Source organism: Gallus gallus, chromosome 1, assembly GCF_016699485.2.
Source record: "Gallus gallus isolate bGalGal1 chromosome 1, bGalGal1.mat.broiler.GRCg7b, whole genome shotgun sequence".
NCBI lineage: Eukaryota > Metazoa > Chordata > Aves > Galliformes > Phasianidae > Gallus > Gallus gallus.
This window is the reverse complement of record NC_052532.1, coordinates 7433880-7458316: the sequence shown is the minus strand read 5'-3', so window position 1 is coordinate 7458316 and position 24437 is coordinate 7433880. Positions and strand designations below refer to the sequence as shown.

The 24437-nt window shown below is 43.4% G+C and overlaps 1 protein-coding gene across 5 annotated transcripts; it reads right to left on the bottom strand.

Moving 5' to 3' along the window:
- Positions 1 to 1600: 1600 nt before the first annotated feature.
- Positions 1601 to 18814, bottom strand: PRPF18 (pre-mRNA processing factor 18). 5 transcript variants are annotated; one of them, XM_004937491.5, is made up of 11 exons: positions 18717 to 18814; positions 17189 to 17266; positions 17037 to 17063; positions 14321 to 14425; positions 12740 to 12853; positions 11371 to 11517; positions 9159 to 9227; positions 8335 to 8475; positions 7777 to 7848; positions 5399 to 5554; positions 1601 to 2736 (listed from the first exon to the last, which is right to left on the bottom strand). In XM_004937491.5, exons 1-11 carry the CDS (start codon positions 18780 to 18782, stop codon positions 2656 to 2658), a joined length of 1056 nt encoding a protein of 351 aa, XP_004937548.2. In that variant the 5' UTR covers positions 18783 to 18814; the 3' UTR covers positions 1601 to 2655. The 5 variants fall into 5 exon arrangements, with proteins under 5 accessions (XP_004937548.2, XP_046765272.1, XP_040510682.1 ...); XM_046909316.1 differs by lacking the exon at positions 17037 to 17063 and having other exon boundaries at positions 18294 to 18814; XM_040654748.2 differs by lacking the exon at positions 5399 to 5554.
- Between the last annotated feature and the right edge of the window lie 5623 nt (positions 18815 to 24437).

Below are 24437 nucleotides of genomic sequence, written 5' to 3'. Positions count from 1 at the left end.
TCGTGGGGGACAAACTTCTGTAGCAAACCCCTGTTGGGTTGGGACAGGGCAAGATGGCAATGCTAAAACTGTCAGACATCACCCTAGCTCTGGGGATTGGCGTGGCATTACTGCAAGAGCGGGGGCACCACAATGCTCTCCTCCAAGGCAGAGCAGCAGCTCCAGGAGTTTCATGGCATCGCTTCCCCCGCATCTCCCCGCCCGTCGTGGTGCTTCCCCCAGCGGGGACACAGACGGGAGCGGTGATGCTGACAGCTCACACTGTGCTGCCAGGATGCGGGTCAGGCAACCCACATGTAGCGCTGTCACCGCTTCCAGCAACGTTAGAAACTGTCTCTATCTCAACCAAGCTCAGCTTCGGTTGACTGGATCTACCATGGAGACTGAATGGCAACTAGCATTACAGGAACCCCATTTCTCGGTCAAAATAAATCAGAATCATTCAGGTTGGAAAAGACCACCGGCCCAACCATCAGCCCATCCCACCACGCCCACTAACCCACTGAAGTCCTAAAAGCACTCCTGACATTTCTGTGGTGAATGCATGACTTCACCCCAAGACATCGGATTGCACCAAATTATTTCCAGCTAACACAGCAGTTATCAGAAATAAACATCTGCAGAAGTCCAGGGGGGAAAGTCTGAATCTCTGAACCGAAACACGCCATCCCCACAAGAACTGTCCAACAGTCGGACAGCTGCACCACACCCACTCATCCTTACACTTCTTTTTGATAAGAGGCGTTATTAAGGACTGGAGCACGGTCTGGTAGCTGTAACGGGGGGCCATCCAGCTGCAGAGAGCCTCAGAGCAACGCCGAGAAGCAGTTACCATGACAGTGTTCCTCTTGTGATCCTCCTGGGGACCGAAGCTGGCTTTCACGCGCCGGGCAGCTGGAAGCTCTTACATAGATATACCGTGAGAAAGTACTTTGGTTTCTTGGTTCCACATGCAGCACCATTCCATGCATTGCAAGGGGATAAAGCTCTTCCGCCATGGGAGCCATTCAGCCAAGGCGGCTGTATTTCAGGGGCTGTCAGCAAGGAGGCACGCTGCTTAAATTGCATTCCTCAAGCTTGATTAGACTGAAGCATTCCAGGCCCAAATTCACATCCCTACAGGAGGCTCATCCCCATTCAAAACAGTACTCAGGGTACCATTAAATGGCTCCTCAATAATTAGCTCTAAAGCGGGAAGGAAAAATCTATCTAACGCTATTATGGCTGCCCTAAGGAATCCAGTTCCCACTAAAGCCAACGTTACAGTGCTCCCCAAACCACCCCACAGCTCTCATTGCACTTTCCAGGGAAATTATAGCTCTTCTCCACGAAGACAAGACTGTATCTCAATTATTTAAGGAGTTCAAAACGAAGGTCAGGGTAAAGATTTAGAAACAGCTCAGGAAATCATCTGGGTGGGGAGAGGGATGAAGTTGTGGTGTTACAAATGTTTTCTGTTGTAATAATGCTCTCTGTACACTGCAGAAGAAATCCCCCGACGCCGCTGTTAATGAAACTCTTCCACGCTCTCAACATCTGCCCAGCTTCTCCCCACAAACCCCCCTCTGTTTCCCAAAGGCCCCCCCAGGCTCCACTTAGATCTCGTCAGCCTCATTTTTATTACTTCTAAACTGTTTCAGCTCTTGACATTTTTGTTGGGGTCAGAAGCACCACACTGAAGGACCTGGAAGTCCAAAGCAGCCCTTCAGAACGCGGAGCCTCCAGAGGAACCTGGGGAAGCTCCCTGAGGTAAGCCAAGCCAGCACAGCCCCAGCATCGTACCTCGCTGTGCACACCTGATCTAAACCCCTGCACACGAGGGCACCAACAGCTCAAGAAGAAATTCAACATCAACAGAACGGATCTGTGGCTGCCACAAAGGCTGTACCTGGTCATGGGAGGTCCTAATTATGTTCTCTGCAAGGCCCGGCAGACTGGAATTGTCTCCAGATGTATAAAAATGGGATTTGGAAGCCCCAGGAGCCATAAGGTTACCTCCCCCAAGACCAGGAGGTTTATATTAAAAATGTCATTATAAAACAACAACAAAAAAAAGTCAAATCAGTTGTACTGAAGAGCAAAAACTCTTTCCACTGAAACTGGATGTATTTTTCAGCTCAGAAATATATAAACTTCTTCTTCCCCGATAAATACCACAAGAAAGATTTGCCATTCAAACCTTCCTATTTACAGAAATAACAAGATGGAAAATGGACTGCTTCCCCTCCAATCATTTTCCCACATCAGCCTCCAGTGGAAAAGTGGCCAACAAACTCCACGTGCCCTCTGCACAGGGCTGAGTCTCACCTACAGCTCCGAGATAGAACAGAGAGGTTCAGATCAGACTGCACAGCGTTGTGAACAGTAAACTGAAGTAGAAGTGAGGGTCACAGTCAGCGGCCTCTGGTCATGGCCATCCCACCCTTACAAAGCCCTGTGCTGAAGACGGGATCTGTTCAGTGTAAAGCATAGATTTAAAAAGAAATCTACCCAAGTGGGGCTTGTTTAAAGGAAGCCGTAGAGAATCCTGCTTTATGCTTTCTTGCAAAGCCCACCCACAGTTTCTGTCGGTGTAAAGCACAAACTGCTCCATCTCTTCAGTGCTCTCTGAGTCCTGGAGATCAAAACGTGAGGCCCGCTTGGTCACTCAGAGCCTTACAAAGCATTGTACTCCACACATTTTGATGGGTCTGTCGGGAAGTGCTTCTGGCAAATGGTCATCAGCCTCTTCAGCCCCTATAGGAATGAACAAAACAAAGACAATTCTCTCATAAAACTGCAGCTGTCACACAGCCTATTTTTACTTCTCAGCTTAACAAGAAGAATTAAAAGCAAATGGCTGCTATTTTGTTTCTTTTCTTTATTGAGTTGGTATTCCGTTATTTTAAGTTTCATTGACAATTCTCTCTGAAAAGCGCTAATCACTACAAATATATTCAACAAGGCTAAATGCTGGATGCTGCATTTGGCTCCCACCAACCCCACACAGCAACACAGGCCTGGGAAAGAGCCATGGGAAGCTGCCCAGTAGAGAAGGACCTGGGGGTGCCGGTCACAGCAGCTGCACGCAACCAGCAGTGTGCCCAGATGGCCAAGAAGGCCAATGGCTCATGGCCTGGACATCAGGTAGAATTCCTTCATGGAAAGGGTGGTCAGGCATTGGCTACCTGGGGAGGTGGCTACCCAAGGTCTCCATCCTTGGATGTGTTTTAGAGATGTGTGGACATGGCCCTGAGGGACGTGGGTGGTGATGGGACTCTGCAGATCAGGTTGGATGTGGTGTTCCTGGAAGTCTTTTCTATTCTAGATGGTCGTAAGGTTCTATGATTTCCAATACTAAAGGAGTTCATAAATTAACTGGAGAGATTATAGGTTTCATTCTTAATGATAGATTCACGGTGAAGAACCACAGTAATACTTTAAGCTCTCTTCTCCACCAAGGCAGAAAGCAATACCATTACAATGAGCTATATGTACAATAACCCTGAAAATTAAGATGTTAAGTAATTCTCAAGAGCAAAAAATGATTTCTGATACCAAAACAAGCTGAAAAACTGAGCAGGAAAAAAACAATCCTTTTTTGAGAGCAGAGGTGTCATCCCTTCCCACAGCATTACCCCACTTGATCCCACTGCAGTGGAAGAAAAATGCAGAACGTGGACTTTTCGCTTCAGTTCTTTCAAGACACTGATTGCCAAAAACCAACATGACAGAAATATCATTATTATTCTCTGTAAGTCCCACACACAGGACTAACAAAGAGGGAGGAAAACTGCTGTGGTGGTAGCATGAAGTGGCAATGACACTGTAACAGCAGAAAGCGATGCGCCTGTCATTAGATCTTCAACATTTAACTGTAAAGGAAAACAATTCGACAGAAGATGCTTTGGTATTTTCAGTGCCAGCATGAATCTGGAAAACATATCCTACAGCCATAAAGACTCATTGTCTGAGATGTCATGGTTGCAAGCTCACTGTACAGGATCCCGATTTCAGTGCTGTGAGCAGAGAGAATACTCTACGTCATCCAGTTTGAACCAGATCAGCTAAAGAAGACCTTGTATTTAAAATCAAGAAGAACAAGAAGTTAAAGCCAACTTTGTATTGGCCCATCAGTAAGTTGTGTACTTCAGAAGTATCTCTACAGAGAAACAAAATGCACAAAGGGAAAAGCCATACAAGTTGCATCTTCCAGGTAGGTTAAGAGATCGAAAGGCACCACACATAAGCTACTTCATCCATCAGATAATGACAAGCAAGTAATAAAATAAAGTGCAATCTGTCTCTGAAGATATGCAATCCACGTACCATCTTACAACAGAACGATTGCATCTGTTGGCTCTGCAAATGTCTGGAGCTCCCTCTGACTTCACAATATTTCCTCAGGTTATGATATTAAAAACTATAGTTGAAATCAAAGGTTATACTTGGATCCCCAAAAGAGAGTCAAGACAAAGGAGGAAGTTGTATTTTGCAAGCCATCTGCTTGCAGGCATCTGCAGAAGTTGCAGTGGGAGTCACTGAGCTGCAGCAGGAAGGTGTCTGTATAAACCCCTCCTGACAGCTCCAAGCTCCACAATGCCACCCTCAGGCTTCAGAGTTCAACCAGGAGGGCCTTATGTCGACGAGACTGCAACTGGCAAAAGGCAAACACATCTCACCGTGTGAGGAGAGATGAGGCACCGAATCCCTGTGTGTGTTTGCAGTTGGTGCTAATACAGGATCACAAGCACTAAGATGTGAAAAAAACCATGAGACTGAAGAGCACGCAGACCCAGCTCCAAAGAATCAAAGAATAGCCTGGGTTGAAAAGGACCACAATGATCATCGAGTTTCAACCCCCTGCTATGTGCAGGGTTGCCAACCACCACACCAGGCTGCCCAGAGCCACATCCAGCCTGGCCTTGAATGCCTCCAGTGATGGGGCATCCACAGCCTCCTTAGGCAACCTGTTCCAGTGTGTCACCACCCTTTGTGTGAAAAACTTCCTCCTAATATCCAACCTAAACCTCCCCTGTCTCAGTTGAAAACCATTCCCCCTTGCCCTATCACTCTCCACCCTCGTAAACAGCCGTTCCCCCTCCTGTTTATACGCTCCCTTCAAGTACAGGAAGGCCACAATGAGGTCTCCCTGGAGCCTTCTGTTCTCCAAGCTAAACAATCCCAGTTCCCCCAACCTTTCCTCATAGGAGAGGTGCTCCAGCCCTCTGACCATCTTAGTGGCCCTCCTCTGGACCCTCTCCATCTATTAAATGGACATTGTACTCTGACTCAAAATAAGGCAACCGACTGTTTCTGGGACTCTTTAACCACATCACTTATCACTACAAAACTAACATTTCTCAAAGAGCCCTTAATTCCCAAACCCAGATGGTTGGATTTCCAAAGTCAGTGTTACCTGAATGTACTTCCTTTGAGTTTCATCATTGAGAACGTGGGCGACGTGCTTGGAGAAAATCTTTTCACGACCCGTTCGAGCGTGGATGCCAACCATAGTGACACCAATGGGCCACGGCGCGTTCCCAATAGCCATCTGGAGATAGGCATCGTTCGCCTGAAGGAATACAGTTTAGGCACACTTAACAGCAGGAAGGGCATCTGATGTCTTCAATGCAGCCTGTTCAGGTTCCCATAAGCTGTTCTGCTGTGCTCACCTGTACCACCTTTTCTATTGTGGTTACAGACTAAATCAGGGAGCGTTGAGGGAGAGCAGCTAGCTTCCAAAGAGGCTGAGAGCCAGATCCCCTAAAAACTGGGTCAAAGGAGCACATTTATAACAATGTTTATGAATGGAGTAGCAGCACTGAATGAATCTGCAATTTCACCATCAAGAGAGCAGACCCCATTTCTTAATATAGAGCTGAAGCAGACACAGGCCCAGAGGAAGAAAGGGAATAAAACATGAAGGGAAGACAAACACAAAGAAAGGGAGAAAGGCACAGATGATAGAGCTTAAAAAAGCAGCACAGTGAGTGAAAACCAGGAAACAAAGGGGAAAAAACCACATGCAATCACAGGAACACAGCTTCAAGAACCACTTGGCGCAGGACATTCCTCTCCCTGTTAGCAGGCAGCCAGAAAGCTCACTGATAAAGAGTTCATTTACCATCTCCCATTCAGAGACTACACAATCAGAAGTAGCAAGTGTGACCAGTGGGTGCAGCTTCCTCACATTTGGCACTGGCACAAATTGGGATGTGAGTAAGTGGGGGTGCAGAAAGAGAGCTGGGAGCAAACTTGAAGAAGGGACAGGACTTTGCCTTCACCTACAGGAGGCAGCATCTCAGCAGCCTCAGTCAAATATCTATTTGCTGACTGATATGTGGTTCTGTAATGAAGCACTGTATGAGAGCACACAATTAAAGACCCTTTGAAGAATGTCACAAAAGGGTTAATCAAGGTTGAGTAGGCAGGTTGCATTCTGCTCTTTGCCTGCTATCACAAGTTTCTTTAAAAACATGAGTTTTGAAATCACGTCATCTAAGAAAGCAGTAACAATTTGGGGCTGACAGCATTTAGTAGGCTGCACAAAGGAGAAAACACCAAACATATAAGCATACAAGACAGCACGATGCAGAAAGAGACAAATCTCTTCAGAAGCAAAACGGAAAATGGTATGAGGATCTTTAAAAGCAAAAGGTTCGTTAGCCTCGTTAAAAACAAACAACAAAACAAGACAGCTTCCAAATGTGTACTCAGCCTTCCCCTAAATCAGTCTGTGAAGTTTACATACAGCCAAGCACCTGTGAGACAGAGCAGCGGAGCTGATTTACTGAGGAGATATGCTGCATTCCTGCACACTCACTATTGCGTTGGGAAGGCACTGGAAAGGGAATTTCAGCATAATGATGATAGCCAAAGAAAAAACAAGGCTCCCAAACAAAACCCTACCATCATACATCCCACACTTTTAGTTCTACTTTAAAATGATTTAGATTAAACATGCCTGAGGGCATCTGACGATTTTTCAATCACAAAAGCAGGTTTCCTTGCTTACTAGACAAATTACCCCAAGTCCTCGGGAATCCAATAAGAAATACTAGAAGACCAAAGGCAAAACAAAGGTGAACTTCTGCATACACTGGCTGCTTAAGCAAACACTGTCACTATTTGAGTTCCATTTCTTGAGGCAGCTACAAACAAAAGCTAATGCTGCCTTTCATCTCAAGTGCCAGAGTACTTCTGCCTCCTTCAGTAAGCAGACTTTGTCCAAAAACCTTTTCATTAACTTATCTTGATCTTAACAGGCCAGCTAACATGAGTATGGCCAAAGAAAGGGACAGTGTCTCATATTCAGTCACTCAATTCCCCTAATAGCTAATTAATTAATCAACATCCCTCTCCTTCTCTGGAGGCATTCAAGACCCATTTGGATGCCTACCCGTGCAACCTGATGTAGGGAGCCTGCATTGGCAGGGGGTTGGACTCAATGATCTCTGGAGGTCCTTTCCAACCCCTACAATTCTGTGATTTAACCTTTCAATATCAGGTTTCCAACTCACTACTCCTCTGCAACGGAACCATCTTTGACTGAAATCCTATGGGGGTTTAAAGCTCTGCAGTTTCACCAACCTCAGAAATGCTTCTGACAAACTGTGGATCACGCACTGTCTGAAGCCCAACCGTTAACAGCCAGTTCTCATTTCATTTGAATATATGTTGGGTGTCTTTCCAGCTACATGTCTTTAAAATGCAAAATGGAAAATGTTCACGTGTAACTTCAATCTATCAGAACCAGACAGCCTAAACACGCTGGAAGAGAGCAAACAAACGTACCTTCACATATTCTCTTTGCAACATGAATTTAATAATATCTGTTATTGATTCTTTGATGTCTGCAGGAAGTGTCTACGGGAGGAAAAAAGAGAACAAACAGCTTTACATCAGAATATGCAGCTCAGGAAAATCACCCTACTCAGCATTTATACAAAGATGAGTACCTTCCCTAGCTTCAGGACTTCAATGAAGGAAAACACCTTCCTTATTTAAATGAAGGATCTGAAGCAAGAGAGGTGAAGCGGTTACACCTTGTAGCTCACGGCAAAGTGCAAAACACAATCCCTATTTTATATCACGTTGGCAACCCAATGAACAGGTGATACACGAAGCAGCACCTGGAAAAGCAGTATGTAAGCAGAAGAACTCATGGGTCAAGATAAAAAGGTCAAAACTGGGAATCACGGGCTCTGGTCATAGAAACCCTGAACACCTCATTCATCCTCTCACCTTCAGCTGAAATAACGTTACCTTCAGAAAGGACATTAACAACTGGGTGCTCTGACAGAAGCAATTAAAATAAGCCTTAGAGGACAGTGACATTTAGAAGTGACTCACCCTTTTCCGAAGCTTTCTGAAGAGCGGCCTCAGGTAGGACTCTGTCTGCTTCTGAGTGGCACTGTTCAGCTTTCCCTGCACTCCCCGCTTCACATAGTCCTCTCTGGCATTCAGCTCCTTCGCCCAAACTCCAAGAAGAAACTGCACAGGGAACAAGCAAATTTGTGTCCTACTGCCATCTAGCGACTGCAATGCCAAAGCAGATGGAACAGCGGTTTAAACGAACACAGCAAAACGAATCTTTTCTTGGAGAAAACCAAATCCACGAGGCAAAAAGCCTCTTTCAGCAGTACAAGCAGAGGGGGGTAGGAAAAGCTATCCTAAGACAAAATCTTGTGGAGGAGGTGGGAGTGTGAGCAAAAAACAGTGTACATGGAATACCAGGAAACAGCAGACCTATCAGCACTGCCAAGGAGGAGAGGGTCATTAAAAGAAACCTATGAAGATGATACAGTTGTTTCAGAACAACTTCTGAGAAGGAGCAGGTGGAGACTCTTCGGGAGTTTTAAATGCAGTAGTGGTAGATAGAAGGAACTACATTCAACTGCCTCAGTTATCATATGGAAGTCAAAATCATAGCTGTTTTGCCTGGAAAAGCAGAACCAGATTTTGAAGAAGGCTGCTCTCCTCTCCCAAGAGCTCACAGTAGTCACTACTTCTGTTAAGCAAGGCAGTGGGGTATCAAGCATTACAAAAATGCCAAAATATCTTCAGCACAATGAAAGTTTACCTCCCCAAGCAGGTGGAAGCTCACTGAACGTATCTGCATGATAGTAAAAGGTATGGCACAGCTACAGGATAATTCAGCTATGAGAGTGCGTTACCTTCAAGAATTTTGTGATAATATCCATGTCATAGTGATCATCACCCCGTCCTAAGGACTCTCCCAAAGCCTGGAATAGGAGTCAAAAGACAAAGATTTCCACATTATGTAGATACTTGCCACCACCACAGCAGAATAAGCTTCACTGCGATGTGAACTACAGTAAGTTCTACCAGTAAACCTACACATTAGGTGGGAAACTGAAAGAAAGAAACAGCTATCATATGTTAATGAGACTCATTAATCTACTAAAAACATTCAAGTCAAAAGGCAAGATGATTATTTCTGAGCAGTCAATAGAACAGTGATTTTTCACTGGTTAACTATAGAATCATTGGTATAATTAGCAGCTGTCTAACAGCACTGAATTAAGGGAAACTGTAGGTGCGCTGCATTTTTGAGATCCCCATTCTGATCACAGAATGGTTTAGGTTGGAAGGAACCATGAAGATCATCCAGTTCCAACCCCCTACCACAGGCAGGGACACTTTCCACCAGCTCAGGCTGCCCAGGGCCCCATCCAACCTGGCCTTCATCACCTCCAGGGATGGGGCATCCACAGCTTCTCTGGGCAGCAGTGCCAGTGCGTCAGCATCCTCAAAATGAAGAACTTCTGCCTCAGATCTAAGTCAAATCTACCTTGTTTTTAGCTTAAAGCCATTATCCCTTGTCCTACCACTACTCTCCCTGACAAACTGCCCTTCCCTGTCTTTCCTGTATGCCCCCTTTAAGTGCTGGAAGGCTGCTAACAGATCTCCCCACAGCCTTCTCTTTTCCAGGCTAAATAAGCCCACCTCTCTTAGCCTTCCTTCACAAGAGTGGTGCTTCAGCACGCTGATGATCCCCATGGTTCTCCTCTGGATCCACTCTAACAGCTCAATGTTCTTCTTGTGCTGAGGGCCTCAGAACCGACCGCAATACTCCAATTTACCTAATTCTCATTTCTGTCTTTCTTTTTTTGAAGTTATTTCATTTCTCTGATGCATTTGGGCGTTCATTTAATTTTAACTGCAACGTTGAGGGAATAAATCCAAAAAACAAAGAGAAAAGCACACCACCATGCTCCAGTGCTCTACATTCCTGCCAAAACCTTGGAACTGTTAACATTAACATTAATTTTTAGAAACATTTTCCAGTAGATAAACTTGGATTTATATTTTCTTTCCATTGTCCTCACATTTCCAAACTGTGTTGTATTTTTTAAGTCTCCTAGATGTGGAACATTCAATGCAATCCTTTTTCTGCAAGGGAACGCAGTTAAAGAAGCATGCAATTGAGAATGCAGCTTACAAACTTTTCCAATGAAGTATTACTTTCATGGTTCAAATCAAGCCTGTACTGCCATCCCAAAAAGGGGATACTTTGAGAACTAGCAGTTTGATAAAAGCAGCCCTATTACAACTGGTATCCATTCTAAAACTGTCATTACTTCATTCCAGAACCCATAGTGCCCTAAGAAGGGAGGCAAGGCTGCCTCCTAATAACAACGTATTCATTTCAACTCTTGGTCATAAATCAGATTACTTCTGATTTGAAGGGACATTAAGAAGATTAACTTCAGCAAAGAGTTTTGAAGATTAAGGGTAAAGTTCTTTAGCTCAAGTTAATGTGCTTTTCAAAATACCAGCCTAAAATACCAGGTGTATTGTATTGTACCCACACAAATACTTTCCTATTCTTTCAAAGCACAGCAGTCACCCTCACTGTTTATGGGGCGTACCTTCATAGTACTTTCTGTATTTTCTGTGAACTGCCTACTTCAAACTTTTACTTCTTCACCCCAGAAGTCTTCATATTAAACACTCTTTCCATGTGTCTGTTTTTGAGAATCCATCTTTCCTGTATGAGGAAAATTCATCTGCTCTAAGCTCATCACCCTCTCAAATACTCATTGGAAAGGATTCAGAATTTGTCATCAGGCAATAGCTTTGCATTTAATTCTTTACTTTCAAAACCCCTGCAGGGAGAATACTATTTTGCCTGCTACTCTTTCCCCATTTTTGATGAGGTGCTGTAAGCAAAGACCAAGTGGTTCTAGGCACTTATACTGCAATTCAAGCCTTAGTAGTATTCATTTCCAAACAGCACATTTAAGGACTTTTCAAACTGCCTAAGCTAAGTGCTGTAAACTAGGTAACTTTGAACAATACTGAAGCTTTCTCACAAGGATACAACAGTATGATACACCTAAAATCTCCACACCCACCACATACCTCCAGTTCTTCAATAGTAGTATTCTCCTCGTGGACTTTCAAGTCATTCTGTGAGTCATCATCTCCTGCTTCTTGGCCACCTACAATTTCATTCAAGTATTGCTGATCAATCTTATCCAAAGCAGCCTTCAGGTCATTCCTCAGGCCCTAGAAAACATAAATGATTCGTTTACCAAAAGAAAAAAGGGGGGGGGGAAATCAACCTCTCCCCCCCCTAAAAAAAAGCAGATAAAACCAGTTCAGAACAGTCACAGTGAACATCCAACTTCTGTTTTTAAGAAAAGCCAAATTCCATAAAAAACATGAGATTACTCATATGGTTTCAAACTGATACTAGAAGTTAAGAGCTGCTTTTAAATGGAAAAAGAAACTTGGCTTAGAGGATCTGCATTCTTAATATGAAACATAAGATTTAAAGCTCTATAAAAGAGAATGACATTTCTCACCCCAAGGTAAATGTAGTCCGTCCACTCAGAATACACATGCAGTTATTTCCACTCATCCATCATCATCCATGACTTTCTGGCACATTTTTATCAATCACTTACTAGTTTAAAAACGTCTGAACCACAAATTGGTTATACCAATTATCCACACTTTCAAGGAACACATAGCAATGGCAGTGACTGAAGCATATCATGCAAAAATCCATCACAATTCAATTTATGACCTTGCTACTTCCTAAAACTTCTACAACTGCCATCAATAATTTTACCATACATAACAATGGGAGGGAGGAAACTTTTGTCAGCAAAATTATTTTTAGCAACTCATATCTACTTATCCTTTTTGAAAGGACTTGAAGAGGAAAAAGTACTCTTTTTCTGGGCAGCCCCAGCAACAGTTTGTCAAATTATTCAGTTTGTTATAAATTATGGAAGAAAATCCACAGCTTCGTACTCTTAGCTGGGTTGCAAATTTGATCAATAGTAAATACAGAACAAACTCCAACTGCATCTCCTCATTTAACTGATCAATGTTAAGCCAAAAGGATTAAATCAGTAAACTAGAACATATACATTTTAGTCATTTCTGGAGTCAATGACTACATTAAAAGGAAGCAATGGGAGTGAAGTTCCTGTAAGAAGTTACAGCTCTAGAATTGAGGGATTTGAAAATTCATTAATGTACCAGAAACAGGCTAGTTTTAACAGTGAATTACTGTCTTCTCTGCTGGTTACAAAGCAGGCAACTGCATGTCTGGGGTTTCACTGCCACCTGGAGGCCTCTTTTTCAAGCAAAAAGGCTTAAAAGGTTTCTGTGGTGGAACTGGCTGACTCACCAGGTTGCAATCATGCACAGAAGGTTAAAAGCACTCCTCACTGGTTTCCCCACCATCAGTAAGTAAGCAGAAGCCAGCCGGTCTTACCTTGTTCACTTCAGGTGCCAAAATTTCTATCTTCCTCAGACGCTGAAATGCATCATAATCTGTTTCTCCAAACAGTCTGACCGGCTCACCTCTCTCCCGTAACCTCCTGATAACCTGAAAAGAATCCGAGTATTCCCTTACACAAACTCATGAAGGAAGGAAAATAAAATCCTGAAGGCTGGATTTATTTACTTAGCTTAAAATAACAAGCTGGGCAGGACTGGAGAGGAAATGGCAATATTTTAAGCAGCAGAAAAATGTTCTAGACGCTTTACAATCCAAACACAAAATTCCCACGGCACTTCGGTGAAAGGTCATTCCAAATATTACCATCCTAAATCTTGCACAAATCCCAAACTGTTTCGTATATCCCAACTTCTTCCTGCTCTGACTTGTTTAAACAAATACACCAAAATCATCCCCTTGGCAGAGCTTAAATACCATCTCCAAAGTGACAAAAGAACTTGACAGTTATCTCACTCGCTCTCATTTGTCATGGGCAATAAAGTACTCTCCTGACTGGGCTGCATGTTGTCCCAGCACATTTGGGAGATTGGCTGGAAATTCTCATCCTTACCACTTGGTAAATATGAAGTCCCATAATCTAATGTGATAATTATTTTAAGGCTAGCTGTAACTGAGGTATAACAGCCTCCCTTTGCTGATTTGCAAAGCTATGGGCGAAGACAAAAAGCAAACTTTATCTTCCCAGTTCCTTACTGCATGCACTGCTTGTTAAATCTGTTTACATTTACCATTATTTGTTTGGTGTATCAAGCAATAAGCTTACTGATACATGAATCATCATGAAACACCGGTGAAAAAGAGAAGAGCTTGCACTTCATCTCACACCATCATGTAACTAACTGTACTGACAGGACAAGCCAACCAAACCCACATTAAACATTCTGTGCTCGGAGTGTTTTGCAAAAGTAAAGGGACAACTGTAACATCGTGCTGATTGATCTCAGCTGTTAATTGCAGTATTTCCAGGATTAGATTTTATTCTGCACTTCGACTTTATTTCTGAACTTCCTACTTCTCTGCTGCTTTGTTGTACGGATCTGTTTTATGAACTCATATTCACACGGGTGTTCTTATCTTCAAAAAGGACAAACAACCCATCAGTTGCTCCAGCTTCAGGACTTTCTTTCCCCTAACAGAGATCAAGACAAGTTTCCTAAATTCAGTTTTGAAATTTGGTTTCATATCAAAAACCTACAAAGAAAAGAAGCTGAGGGAAAAAAAGATTTGAAAAGCTCCACGTGCCATTGTCAGCATTATCCAAGCAACAGGACACTATTCTGGGGGTCATCTGATAAAGCTGTAATACATCATATAACCTACGTGCAAATTCACATGACAAGAAGGCTCCATCCATCTGTACCTCCAGATGCATTCACGTGGACAGGAGATCCCTGATGAGTAAATACAGCCCCTAATTGCTGACTGCACAATGGAAATTTTTATTTGCTATCACCTGACATAAGAAGTACAGTTCACCAGAAAACAGTCCTACCAAGAAATTTCACATGCATATTCTGCAAACTGAAGTAGTTTGCTTATAGCTGCTGATTTTACCTCTTGTCTGGAAAGAGTCATTGGTAATTTTTCTTCTGCCAGTTCAAGTTCCAGCACTGGATTCGTTGAAGTCAGAGGGTTCTCCTCCTCTTCTTGCTGCTGCACCTACGTGTAACAGACATAGTTACTCATCAGCAGAATAAACCTACACATCAATAGCAATGTAAACGTACAGGAACTGTGGAATACAGATGGTAATATGACTATAAATCTCTTTATTTCAGAGTTTTTGTTGTCCATTTCACAGAGCAATGAAAGCTTTCAAAAGCATCAGTATTTACCAAAGACTGACTTCTGGAGGTTGCAGGAAGCAACCTGCAACTGGAAAGGGCAACTGCTAAGGTTTGTCAATCACGTGTCAGCACTGATGCCAAAAACAGCAAACTCACCCTCTGTGCCTGTCGGTTCCTGCCCCTGCCTTACTCTCTTTACCGATGCAAAAGTATTCACATCACTATGTGATGAACCAGATGGGAGAAATAATCCAGCAAACAAAACGAAAGGACTCTTCTCAGCCCACTCAATCTCCTCATCCAGCTCACTGGGCAGTAGCACAAATACATACATGGGTAGAAGGGCAGAAATGAAAAGCTAAGAGCAGAGAAGGGAGCGGATACTTGCAGCCAGCCTGAGATCTTCTGTCACTTAGAACTTCAGTGAGCTCAGCACTATCAGCAAGGATGCAGGCTTTCTGCTGGGTTTTGAGAGATGCTTGCAGCACACCTTCCTACCAAGCCTGCCAAACACATGCAGTTTCTTGCAGGTTAAAAAAAAAAAAGAAAAAGAGAGAACTACACTTTCCCAAAAAGATATCATCTCATTAACAGCTTCTTTTAACCTAAAAGAAGGTCCTGGATTCAAGCAGAGTCCTCTTTGATCAAAGTAACTTTGAGACAGCAGTCACATAACTATGATTCCCTCTGTAAGCTCGTTTGTCAATTCTAATAGCAGGAGCAGATGTTGGCTAACATTCCTATAATAGGAAACATTTCCAGTGCTCAAACACATCATGTTTTTTCCTAGACTCCAGATTATAACTTATTTCCTTTCTGTTCTTACTAAAAGGGAATAATCCTATTTGATCCTACACAGTTCTGCAGCATTCCCCCCACATGGGACAGGACGTTGTCATTTCCAGTGTGTATTCAGGTTGAAGAGTCTGGTGACTGTGCTAAACTGATTTTTAAAACTAGGTTATATTCTTCCAAGCCAGCATTGCTCCATGTGCACACAGGGATCCCCCCGATGGCTGCAGATACAAGATTCAGCCACAAATCTATAATGCAATGTCATGCCATCAAACACAGAAATCAATCCTACAGTTGCAGGTGTTTGGAGCAAGCAAGGAAAGGACAATCAAATCAATGCTTTACACATAAAAGGAAGGGCAAAAATAAACTTCCATCAGTGCAGGAGAGGGAACAGAAAATATGGAATACAGGATAGAAAATATGGAACTGTGTAAATATAAATATGCCCTCATGGCAGAAGGATGTGTACAAATTTTAACTTACAAACATAAAGAGAGAGTAGCATTAGGGAAAAAGATTTGGTCCATTCTCTCAGTGGGATTCCAAGTTACAAGTGATATTTTTACCACAGTTATTTTGATTTCAGTGCTCTCTTTTTCAAGCAAGTCAAATAATTATTAAATCTAACAAAGCAAAAGAGCACCTCAATTGAAAAAAGAAATCAGTCTGTATTTTACGTCTCATTAATGTAGTAAAAACCAAATGCAGAAATCTGGGAGGCTCTAAGACATACCAAACAAAGCAACTTATTTTAAAACCATTTTCAGGGTTACATTTTCAGTCAAAACCCATTTTGTAGCAGCACAGCAACACAGCACACTGTAACAGCTGTGTATAATTCTGAAGAATTCAGACTAATGGTAAAAAAGCACCAGGCAGTCACTTCCACTCAGAAGAGTGACTACATCCACAGACCACATTCCCGTGACTATATAACAGCATTCCAAAAGTTGTTTTGGCACCGATGTTTGAATATTTTACAAACAGATCAAGGTTTCAGAATAAGTCACTGGATGGGTAAAGTTCAATTGAAAACAAAGTCCCAGTTTGTGCCCAGGGACAGTAAGCAAGAATGTGAATCTCTGTCTTACTAAAGAGAATGCATATCCCCTCACATACACATACAATAACCCGGCAGGCAGGCAGGCAGGCAGGCATACACACATATGGCAAAGAAAACTGCATTCTTTCCATTTCAGGAAACATTTCCCCTGATATGTTACAAGGCAGGCAAAGCCTTCCAGATCACTCATTTGTTTCCAAATGCACCTTCAGTTCCCAATTGTTTTCAATTATTCTGCCAGCAAGACAACAAATGCTGCATTGCACTCTTTCTGTGCTGGATGGCTGGTGGCCAAAAGAACACATACACACAGCACGACAGCTGGCAGATCTCTTTAATATGCACCACATTATACTGATTTCTTCTGGACATTTTGGCAAAATTTTGAATGGACAGTGTATCCATTCTGGGGAGGTGGCCATATCAGATCCAGTGTTCATGCCTAAAAGCACAATCTGAAAAGAAAGGAGACAAGCTTTGATCCCAAGCCACTTCATGCTTTCCACAAAATAAGTAAACAAACAAACAAAAAAAAGGAAAAGCCAAAGCATAACACAAACATAAGTAGCTGTAAATCATGCATATCTTTTCCTGCATTGAAAATGGTTTTGGAAACTCATACCTCTCCAGGTGGCTTCTCATTTACAGGCTTATGTACAACATCAACAGATTGAACAAAGAACAACAATTATCATTAACAACATTTATACTGTTGATAATAAAATGTAGACTTCAAGGTAAACATTCAAGTTCCTGAAAGAAGAGTTACAATACCTTGTAGCCACATCTCTGGAAGTAGGCCTCCTCTTCTTTTTTAGCTAACTCACTGCGTTTGAAGTATTTCTTATTCCCCTAAAAAACAGGAAAACCATTAACATTTGAAAGTTTCAATACTTCTGCAGAAAAGGCTCACATCTCCTTACTTGATTTAGTGAATTCAGCTACATCCCCTCACAGACATGGCTACTGTGCCACACACAAAGTTGGGAGCACCTCTGAAAATCAGTAACACTGAGTGACTTTGCAACATTAAGCTTGAAAGTATAGTGTGTTCAGCAGGCCTTTAAAATCAACATTCTCTTTGTCATGTAAGGTCATGGCACCAGTTAGCAGAAAGCTTCCTTCAGATGTGAACAATGAGGCCCAGACTGCAGTACATGTTTAAACATATCAGACAAAACAAGCTTTTTCAAACTAAATAAAAGGTGCTTAATAAAACCCTTCAGGCACACAGCAGCTGCTAACTATGCCATCCAAGCCTTTTCAAGCACATTCTCACAAGCCTGTGATCTGTGCTGTCACACTGTGATGAGAAGCCACTTCTTCACAATATTGCTCTCAGACTGACAACAGAAGCAAACTGAAGTAAATGAAAGTCTCTCAATCTGTGTTTAATCAATACCTTTCTGTTGCAGATCATGCAGATCATCTGAATCCTAAAACATCACCCTAAACTATTTCCTTTGCTCTAACATCAAGGTCAAGGGGTAATAGTTTTAAACTAAAAAACAGGCTGATTTAGATTAGATATTAGGAAAAAATCCTCCACTCTGAGGGTGGTGAGGCACTGGCACAGCTGCCCAGGGAAGCTGTAGGTGCCCCATCCCTGAAGGTGCTCAAGGCCAGGTTGGGTGGGACCCTGAGCAGCCTGAGCTGATGGGTGGCAATCAGCCCATGGCAGGGGCTGAATGATAGAACTGGATGATCTTTTCCCTTCAAACTCAAACCGTCAAATAATTCTGTGAATTTATGAATATGGATTCCTGGTTCTCTCTCTGTTTTTCATCTGTCTACCCCAAATCAACCACCAACACTGAAATCCAAGCTCAGACACCTCCAAAAGCACACACACACTCCTCTACCGTCCCAGCAGTGCTACCTGTAAGTAGTGAGGGAAGAGAATCGCAGACCCTTCATCAAAACGGGCACAGTCACAGAATCACAGAATATCTCGAGATGGAAGAGACCACAGGGATCACCGAGTCCAACTCCTGGCTCCACACAGCAGCAGCCTAAAGTCAAACCTTACGTCTGAGGGCGATCTCCAAACGCTTCCTGAACTCCAGAACCTCGGATTCACTGCCCTGCAAAGCCTGTGTCAGGGCCCGACACCCTTTGGTGAGGAACCTCTTCCTAATACCCAGCTTGAGCCTTACTTCCGACCCCGAAATAACCCTAAAGACGCTGCAAGGCCTCGACATCAAGTGCGGTGTTCCCAAGGCCGCGGTGTCCACAAGGCCGCGGTGTCCCCACGGCCCCACCGCCCACCCCGAGTCCTCCGAGCCGCTCCCGCCCGCCTCACCCCCACCAGCTCCTTGTCTTCCAGCTGCTGTCGCTTGCGGCTGATCTCCCGCTTCAGGATATCCATGGCGGTAAGGCCTCCTTCGCCACCTCCGCGCCGGAAGTGGTGTAAGAAAACAAACCGTCACTTCCGCTGGCCGCCCAGGCCAAGCGCGCTCACAGCGCCCCCTAGTGGCTTGGAGTGGCGGCAGCGAGGGATTGCCTCGGGCGGCAGTGACGATATGATGGGAGGGTGACAGCACGACATTGCCGCTGGCACCAGGGCCTGTGAGGGCCGCACAGGGATGCCTCGAGCACTTCTTCCTTAGGTGCTCAAGTTCACCCAAGGGATGGGTGCGGTGTGGACTCCCTGCATACATGCTGGAAGTAAATCCTGCTGCCCTGTTAGCCTGAGTCTTTGTCACTGTGACACAGGCTGAGAAATAGCGTGAAAAGATGCTGGGCTCTGAAGTTCCTCTCTTGTTGCTCTTATTGACTGCTTTTGTCCATTGGTAGCCATTTTGTGCCCTGGGAAACCTGAGAGGTCCAGAGAGCACCTCAAGCAATGGATAAGAAGTCAGTCATAGGCTTAAATTCCGCCTTACTGGAAATATTTTGAAGATCAGCAAGCAGTGCCAGGTGAATATTGCTGTGACTTTCGTCCAGGAGCAGCCTGGCTGATGGCTGCACCTCCATGCCATGGAATCATGGAATCGTAGAATCACGCAACATCCCGAGTTAGAAGGGACGCACAAACATCCTCAAATCCAACTCCTGGCTCTGCATACGACCACCCAAAATCCAAATCCTATGTCTGAGAGCACAGTTTAAACCCCAGTAGCTTGGGGCCATCACCACTGCCCTGGGCAGTCTGTTCCACGCCCGCACCCTCTGGTGCAGAACCTTTCCCTAACACACCCTCACCCTCCAACCACAGTTCCCTCAGGCCCCGTCACTGTCCCCAGAGAGCAGAGCTCAGTGCTTGCCAATCAGTTTAAGGGTGTTTTTAAGCCTAGGCTGGAGGGGCATGGATTAGAAGTGATGCCCTGCTTTACCTCAGGCTGGAACGCAATCTCTCTGCAATGAGGAAGCGGCAACAGCCCTCCTACGCTTTTTCATAGTTCTCTTAATGGAAATTATCTCACAACTGATGGTGAAAGGATCCGAGCAGGTCTAAGCAGAGCGGCCTGGGGAGGTGTGCCCACGCTTGTGTCGGGGCAGAATAGAGAGGCTGTGGAAACGCACTGTGGTGGGTTCTGTGGCAAACTTATCTGGGCACTCACATAAGAGTGGCAGCTGCCTCCTTCAATCAGCTGCAGCCTGCACAGAGCCTCATACCTTTGGTTATTTCCTGCCTCAACCTCTTGCTCGGGTTTGACATTGTATCTCCATTAGGGACAGTACAAAAGGAAGGAGGAAAGACAAGTGACGGACAGCATTGCCAATAATGCAATTAGTCTGAGATGGCTCCTCGTCCGGAGACTTCTCTGGTTTGTAAAATTCAACTCAAACCAACGAAGTAATAGTCAAAGAAAGCAAATGAACAGTTTAGATTGATCAACAGCTCTGGCTGGCTTTGAAATTAACACTCTACTTCTAAAAAATGTCTAAAAGTTCTCTAAAAGTGACACAAGCATCCGCTCTTGGTCTGATGCCCTTCTTCCACTACTCCTAATTCTATGCTCACTTGCCTTCAAATCAAAGTGTCATTTAATGCGTATCCTCTCTGTATCAGAACAGTCATCTCGTCCTATGGAAGGTAAGTGACTATCTGCAAAATAAAGCATCTCCAAAAAGAATGGCTCTCTCTCTATAAATTTGCATGTATGTTGGCCTCATGGAAACAGTTCTGTGAGGGCATTCACTACTACCTCCCTGAAGGATGAAAGGAGAAATATGTACTTGTTGTCATCCATCTCCTCAACACTTCTCTTCCTGAAGAGATAAGAAACTCTTCTGATGTCTAATAAAAAGTATTTCCTTCCTTTTCTTTCTTTAGCAACACACAAGGAGATCCAGCCCAGCTTGCTCTGTGATTTCCAGAAGGGCAAATCTGCTTGACTCCTCTTTGCCCCAGGCTCAGGGCAACATTTTCTGTGGGACATGAATCACTGAAACAGTTGGATCAAGTCTTGGCTGGGGTCGGCCCAAAGCTTCTCTGTTCCACAGAACATATTCCTGAGGGTATATCCGTGCTTATAATTCATTACTGTCTCTGCTTCATTACCTATCTCTCGTGCTTTGACTATCTCCATTCAGATGTGCTACCTTGTTGTGTACCTGAAACCTCCATCTTCAAAGCCATGGCACTCAGGACAGTTCACTCCATGAGCTCTGCTCCTTAGACAACGCGGCATGGACATGCTGTTCTTTCACTCCACGGGAGGGTTTCTCCAAGACTCCAGGTGCACCATTGCTCCGAGGAGCCCTGACCAAAGACTGTGGAAACTGCTTAGCAGTGTGTTATGAAAGCTCACGACTCCTTCGCTGTACTGGTCCCTCATCCCTGCAGTGATCCTTTAGATGACATCAGTGCATCAGATATTTTTAGCACGTAAAATGGGTGCTTTTCCAAGATGTATTGCAAACTGTGTCTTTCTCATTTATCATACATGGCATTATTCTACTCATTAAATTCAATTAGATCACTGCTATAACATTTAGCTTGACTATTTTCTACTGCTCATGTTTTGCTTTTCAGGGCAATGCTGCTGGTTTAGTACCACAATGCCTGTGTATTTCTATCTCATATGTGATTAATAAATGTTATATTTGCTGTCAGGCTGTAGCCAGGCCGTTAAGCTCTCCCAAAACCACTTGCGGAGTCTCGAGAGCTCACTGCAGCTGAGCTCAGTCTGGAAGCAATAGTATTACTAATGTTTTCCCTATATCCATGCTTCCGCAGACCTCTGGAACAACCCCACAGCGTTAACCACAAACCTACTTTGAAGTAAATCCCTTCACAACATTCCATGTTAAGTCAAAGACTGAAAAGGTAAATCTAGAAGCTACTCAAAATCTCGGAACATTCATAAGAGCCTTGTAAGTAATAGAAGTACAAGCTTAAAACATACATGAGGTGTTTCATTCCAATTTCTTGATGATTAACTGATTGCTCAGCTTTATCTGCTGCAAGCCAACTGTCAGCTTGCAGAGGGATTATTGAAGGCAGCTCAGAAATACATCATTTCACTCAAACAACCCAGATGTCATCTGTTTGCCAAAGTGGTGAAGCCGATCAGAATGATTTTGGTTGTACTCAGTTGTTATATCCAGCTTATATTCAGCTTTATATTTGGTTTACATTCAGCTGTTTTCAGGTTGTATTCGGTATTTTATGGGTGTCCAGTTTCACTTTTCTATTTGATATTAATACAGGGGAAAACCACAGCTCAGCCACACACAGGAGGCAGAATTAATGCCTTTTAGCTGACTAGCTCTGCAAAAGAGTTCAGGTAACGCTGGGAACCTCTCTCCAATAGGTATGTGGTTCCTTTTATTCATCTTCAAAATACAAAAAAGACATAAAATGGGTTTTATGCCACGACTAAGTATGCTTACCTTTGGCAATAGGACTCCATGTCCAGTTTCACTCTTTTATTCATTTATTAAAGCAGTCCTTAACATTTTGGAAGGGATTAACCCATTTAGTTCCCCATGTTCAACTAGTTTGTTTACAGGAATCTCCAGCTGGTCACATTCACAGGTGACCTCCAGATATGTGACAGCTGGCAGCACCTTTGCAAGTTGCCTATCCCCAACATTCTTGCACCGAGGATGTGGTCCTTCCCTTCACAAAAGGAATTTAAGACACTCATAGGTTTGCTTTTCCTATTTACCTTTCAGAAACCCCTACCCAGTAGCACATGATCTCCCAGAGGTCATAGACTGAGAAACACTCAGCCAGAGGGATGAGGATAAAGGATGGCACTCCATAGGTGTTCAAATGCCACTTACAAAGACAAGAAAAGCTCACAGAAGCAATGGCAGAAAAATTCCCTAGCATTTCTAACAGAGGTCTTCAAAAGGATATGATATCTGTGTATCATTAGGGCTAAAAGAAGCATGTTGATTATTTGTTTTGGTTTGCTTTTTAAAGCATCAGTTGGTTAGCTCTCATGGCAAATGAACCCGCGTCATTCCTCTCTGCCAGGACAGACTTCTGTCATGCCCCAGAAAACGCTTAGGAATGCAGTGACTCCATGATGTTACTAATTAGTTAGGCTTAGAAACGTGCTTGAAATAACTGTTTGAATGATAAGTATCCCCTGGTTTTGACAAAGGAATATTTCTTGCTCAGGTTGTCCAAAGGACACGTGTCAATTCCCATCCCAGCCATTTTATTTTCTGTGAAACTGAGGTGTTGTAAAAACTCATTACTGCTTCTCAAAAGCATTACATTTAAGAACAGCTAATTATCACCAAACTGGCAGGTATGGGAGATATCTCAGGATAATTCTGTTGTTTAGGGAAACAGTGCCCATCACTCAGTTTACAGCAGTGTGCCATCAGAGCCCCTAGTGAATGTGTCTCAGCATCACAGACTTGTAGAGTCATAGAATGGTGTGGATTGGACCTCAACCCCCCTGCCACAGGTAGGATATCACCGGGGAGACCACGCTCTTTTGACAGCAGTTGAGCACAGGCACTGACCATTTGTGACTGCTAAAGAAACTAAAAGGTGTTACAGGATAATGGTCATACAATTATATATATATATATATATATTTCTGTAGATCATCCTTACTGATATCACTTTGGCAGTACAGGGCAAACCACATTAAGCTGGGAACAGTTACTCTCAGCAGAGGTCTGCACGACAGATAGCCAAGCAGCAAAGATTTTCCAAGAAAGCTGCAGTAAAAGGACTAATCCCTGCAACTGCAGACTGCTCTGTCAAATTCCATGCCCTGAGCTCTAGATCCATGCCTCTGTCTCTCTCTTGCAACTTCCCTGAAGGAGGGTCTATGCACCACGATTCCTGTTCTTGAGACATTTTATCTGTATTCAAATTAAGGGTGAATAAACACAATGGAAAGCTTTAACTGCCAAACAGCTTTTGGTGGATGGTAGAAAATCTCATAAAACATCTGTTTTTTCTTCTATTTTTGTGTGTATAGAAAATAAATGTTTGAGTGTATTGTATTTCAAAGTCTGAGTCCTTTAGTTTCTACCCAAACCAGGTAAGAAATCTCTCAGTGTTGTTACTAAATGATCAAACTTCAGTGCTGTCAGTTTGATCCCTGCAGGATTTGTCCATCTCTGACAAAATACCCAGTCCAGTACACCGGCTGCCTCAGTAGAGAGGTCAAGGACTGAAAGGTGATGGAGTCTTCAATATTTACACATCTCTGAAGGTAAATCCAGGGGGAGCCACACTAATGAAAATGCTGCTGCATACATCTTACTGATGAATAAAAGCACCGTTCTCAGATGTTGTCAGTCTTCAGCCTGACACAGATATTAAATTCACATAATCGCTCTTTAAAAAGCGCGTGTGTGAGTAGATTTTGAACCACGTTGTGCCTTGCAGTAAAACTGGATTTTTTTGGACTGCTTTTCAGCAGGCAGGTAGTAATAAACATGTCTTCAACTATTTCCCCCACCTGAAAAGTAAGTACTATTTGAAAACATTTAGGGAAATCGAATGCCTTAGTAGGAGCTGCAGCAACTTTTCTTGAATCTATTTTAGCTTACATCAGTATTCTGAGCTACAAGGATTAGAATGTAGTAGAGAGACTCT

Excerpts from the sequence above, each read along its gene's own strand:
- PRPF18 (XM_004937491.5), bottom strand. The coding sequence starts at position 18,782 with ATGGATATCCTGAAGCGGGAGATCAGCCGCAAGCGACAGCAGCTGGAA. Across the intron at positions 17,064-17,188 it reads TCCAGAGATGTGGCTACAAG|CCTGTAAATGAGAAGCCACC; the intron begins GTATTGTAACTC and ends GTTGTACATAAG. Across the intron at positions 12,854-14,320 it reads TGACTCTTTCCAGACAAGAG|GTTATCAGGAGGTTACGGGA; the intron begins GTAAAATCAGCA and ends GATTCTTTTCAG.